The 4,090-nt window shown below is 33.7% G+C and overlaps 1 protein-coding gene across 1 annotated transcript; it reads right to left on the bottom strand.

The window, feature by feature from the left end:
• Positions 1 to 717: 717 nt before the first annotated feature.
• Positions 718 to 1,410, bottom strand: LOC149146175 (uncharacterized). The gene has a single exon (XM_089452689.1). The coding sequence runs from the start codon at positions 1,408 to 1,410 to the stop codon at positions 718 to 720; it is 693 nt and encodes a 230-aa protein (XP_089308815.1).
• Positions 1,411 to 4,090: the final 2,680 nt, after the last annotated feature.

Here is a 4,090-nt window from a genome sequence, read left to right as displayed (position 1 = left end):
TCTAACGAGGATATTGGGCATTACTTTTAAAGTTCAAAGATTTTCAAGGGAAATTTCAAACTCATTGGGCTTGGGCCCTATGATATTGAAACATTTTTTGATAATGGTGCAGTTAGGATCAAAACTATTGATGAAGAAAGGACCACCTTTCATGTGAATGGTCATCGATTAAAAATATATCATAAGCCATTGAAAAATGAAGAGTTTATCAAACATTTGCAAGACAACACTGATTTCCAGTTGGTTAAGAAGGATTTTCCTTCTCCTCCAAATTAACTCATAAGTCTTTTTCTTTTCTAAAAAAAATTAAAAAATAAATAAATAAAATGATATATATATATATATATATATATATATATATATATATATATATATATATATATATATATATATATATATATATATATATATATTTCCCATAAGGAAAAAGTCGTAATTTCTATTAATATGGAGAAATTACATTTTGCAGATGCTGTTGCATTCATATTGTGGTCCAGAGGCCTTCCTTAAGAAGCCCCATTTGTCATGACTCCACACAGGGAGTTCTAGTATCTGAGGCTGTATATGCCCAAACTTAGAAGAAACAAATACATTCCAGCTCTTTGCAGAGAGCACTGCTGAGACTGTTTCAGCTACATAGATGTTTATACATGAAGTAACAAATATCAAAAGCTACATAAAATGGAAACTGATTATATGTGGGTCAAAGACCCATTCCTAGAAAATCTCATGAAAAGGTCTGTGATAGTACTGATGGGAAGTTCCATCAATCACCTCCTGGATCAGCCAGTCGTCCCGTTGATTTTGAGCTGCTTCTTTGGATAGCTGGTCCGCATCAGTGTTCTGTTCCCTGTATATATGGCTGCAGTTGAAGGATTCAAATGATGCGATCAGTCTTTTTGCCTCTTCGAGAATATGTCTCAGAGAGAAAGCATAGCAGTGTGTTGCATCGTTCAGCCAGTTACAAACAATTTGTGAATCCCCAAATAATTGAAGGTGGCTGCACTGTTTCTGTATCGCAAAGTGAATAATATGTTTTGCAGTGCTTAATTCAGCGAAATTATTGGTGCCTCTGCCAAGCTTAATCTGGATTTTATAATAATGATCATCGCTGAGGTATAGCAACGCTCCTCCACCGCATCCTGTTTCTTGGGCAGAGCCGTCGAAGAATGCCCAAGGCTTCGATTTGTCCAGATTTATATGCCTGTTAGTGCGGATGGGATTTTTAGGAGCTGCCGCAGGAAGTAAATCGAAGTCTGCAATAGTGTGACTCAGAATTACAGGCCAATGAGGCGCCTTGTTTTGAAATATAACCTGGTTCCGAGCAATCCATATTGCCCAGCAAACAAGCAGAGGCATGTTGATTGATTTTCCTGAATGCTTACGGCACCAATCGCTCCACGCCTCCATAATATTCGGACCCTGCCAGTCTTTGAGGGAGGGATAGTGAGTAGAAATGTTTTGCCAAAAATCTTTAGTAACCTGACATTTTAAGAACAGATGTTCTGTGCTTTCCTCTTCTAAACAGCAGAGATGGCATTTGAATGGACCATGAAATGGTCGCTTCATAAGATTGGTTCCGAATATATATATATATATACATATATATATATATATATATATATATATATATCTATAAATATATATATATATATATATATATATATATATATATATATATATATATAGATAGATAGATAGATAGATAGATAGATAGATAGATAGATAGATAGATAGATAGATATATATATATATATATATATATATATATATATATATATATATATATATATATATATATATATATATATATATATATATATATATATATATATATAGATAGATAGATATATATATATATATATATAAACATGAAAACCAACATTGTTGGCATGTTTATACAGAAATTTAGGGTGAAAACCAAGTAATTTTGGCATTCTAAATTTTCTTTCCCATTCCCATTTTCTTTTTGTCCCTCTTTTTCTTTCTAGAATAAAATAGCTACAAAATTTCTAAGAATTCTGCAGCTTTGATAGAATTCTGCAGCTAATGTTTGACAGGGACTACTAATTGGAGAAATTGAAGAAATGATCAAATCCATCCTCAGAAGCACCTGAAGGCAATACAAAAAGGAGCAATCAAATGTTAGAATCATCAATTCAAAAGGTATGCAAATATTTAATTTAATAATAAGGGTCAAAACATTAGTGTATGAATTATATGGACATTATACTGCCGGTTCAAAAACCATCATTGCCGAAAGTGAGATGAAAATATCTTGTCATATCAAATAAAAAGTTGTAAATCACCCATTCATCCCTCATCATTACATAACACTTGTCTCAAATTCCAAATTCATTGTTGAAATTGCCCAACTCACATCCATTCATACCCTAAAGGTCACTTCACTTGTTTTCCCCTCCCTCTCATTTATACTCTCATCGAAGTCATTATCTTGAAACCTTGACTCATACCTTGTCAAGAAGCGAATTATGAGGTAAAACTTCTTAACCATGGGCGTCATAGTAAGAAAAAAACCAAATGGAAGAAAATTCATTGAATGATATTTGAAGGTGAAGGAAATGTTGCAGAAAGCACAGTGGCTAGAGTTCATGGAAATTTTTTATGGTTTTAACAAGGAAGTGACTAAATCATTTGCTATAGATTTTAATGGTGTAGAGGTTGAAATTGGAGACCTCAAATTTGCAATGATAGAATCTCTTATTGTTGAAGCTATCAGACTATCAAGGGTTGGCGAGAAATGGTTTAAGAACAAGGGCATTGAAGGAGAAGAATGGAAGACTTTCTTGAAAAACCCAAGTATGGATATCACAATTTTTAAGAAAGGAATTCATAGTACAAGACTTAAGGGTAAATGGAGAAATTTGTTGCTAGTAATTTAGAAATTTGTCACCTACGAAGGAAGATTTGGTTGTATGTTATTTTACCACATTCGTTTGATGATGCATTTTCTCAAAGAGAATGAAATCAATCTTCCTTATTTTATGTTAAATAGATTAAGGAAAATGCCTAGGAATGTTCAGAAAAGGATTCAATTCATAGAAAAAACCATGTATCACCATGGCCTTATAAAAATACTCATTGAATTTCATCTTGAAAGGCTAGGAGATAATTGGGATAGCTTCCTAGTTACAAATCATTTTAAGGAGGAGGATCAAGAGTCACCTAGAAACATCAAATCAAAAAGAGGAAGGAAGAGAATATATGAGAATCCTATTAAAAACTTACCTCAAGAACAACCACAAGAACAGTCGGAAGATGAGACTCCTATTGAAAAAAATTTAGGAATCCTTAAAAGGAAATTTGTTAGAAGAAAGAAATCCAGTAAAAAGGAAGAAAGCACATCCAAGAAAATAAAGGAAGCTTAAATAGAGAAGAAAAATGTTAAAACTAAAAACCCTCTTCCATCAAATGTAAGAAGAAGCACTAGGCTTAATAAAAAACCATCTCAAAAATCTACATATGTGGTTAGTTTGGAGGAAGAATAGAAAATAGAAATTCCATCACCTATTGTCATCTCACTTGTTCATAGCCCAAGTCGAAAAACACCAGAGATAGATCCAATACAACAAGAAATCTATGACTACATTGAGTCTCTAGAGATGAGAGCTATAGAAAAGGCATCTTATTCTATAGTCCATGAAAAAGAAATACAGTCTAACAATCCACAAGAACCTCTATTACACAAAAATATCATCACCATGATTATTTGCAGTCAGTATGGGTCTATCATCACTTGTATAGTCCTCCTAAGCAAGTCTAAGACCTTGGCTCTTCAAATCAAGCTTTAAGTGGGAGAAAGACATTAAAAATCAATGTAACTCTCGTTCCGCACTTTCTCTCATGGTCACCTGCGGTCCCGCACCTTCTGTGTACAAAAGCTCCGTACCTACCCGCTTTGTTCCTAACGGTGTAGGTGTGGACCCCTGTGAAAGTCAAAAGGCGCAAGTTTTATCTTAAAAAACTCACTTTGGGTTAATTCTAGAGTTTTCTAGAAGGAATTTTGACGTGGATTGTTCGCTCTAAGGTGGTTCATGCATCCCAAAAGAGAAGGAGCTAATCCCTTGAC

The sequence above is a fragment of the Pinus tabuliformis genome, chromosome X (assembly GCF_031772625.1).
Source record: "Pinus tabuliformis cultivar Carrire ecotype Pingquan chromosome X, CPIR1, whole genome shotgun sequence".
NCBI lineage: Eukaryota > Viridiplantae > Streptophyta > Pinopsida > Pinales > Pinaceae > Pinus > Pinus tabuliformis.
This window is presented reverse-complemented; position numbering and strand designations above follow the sequence as displayed.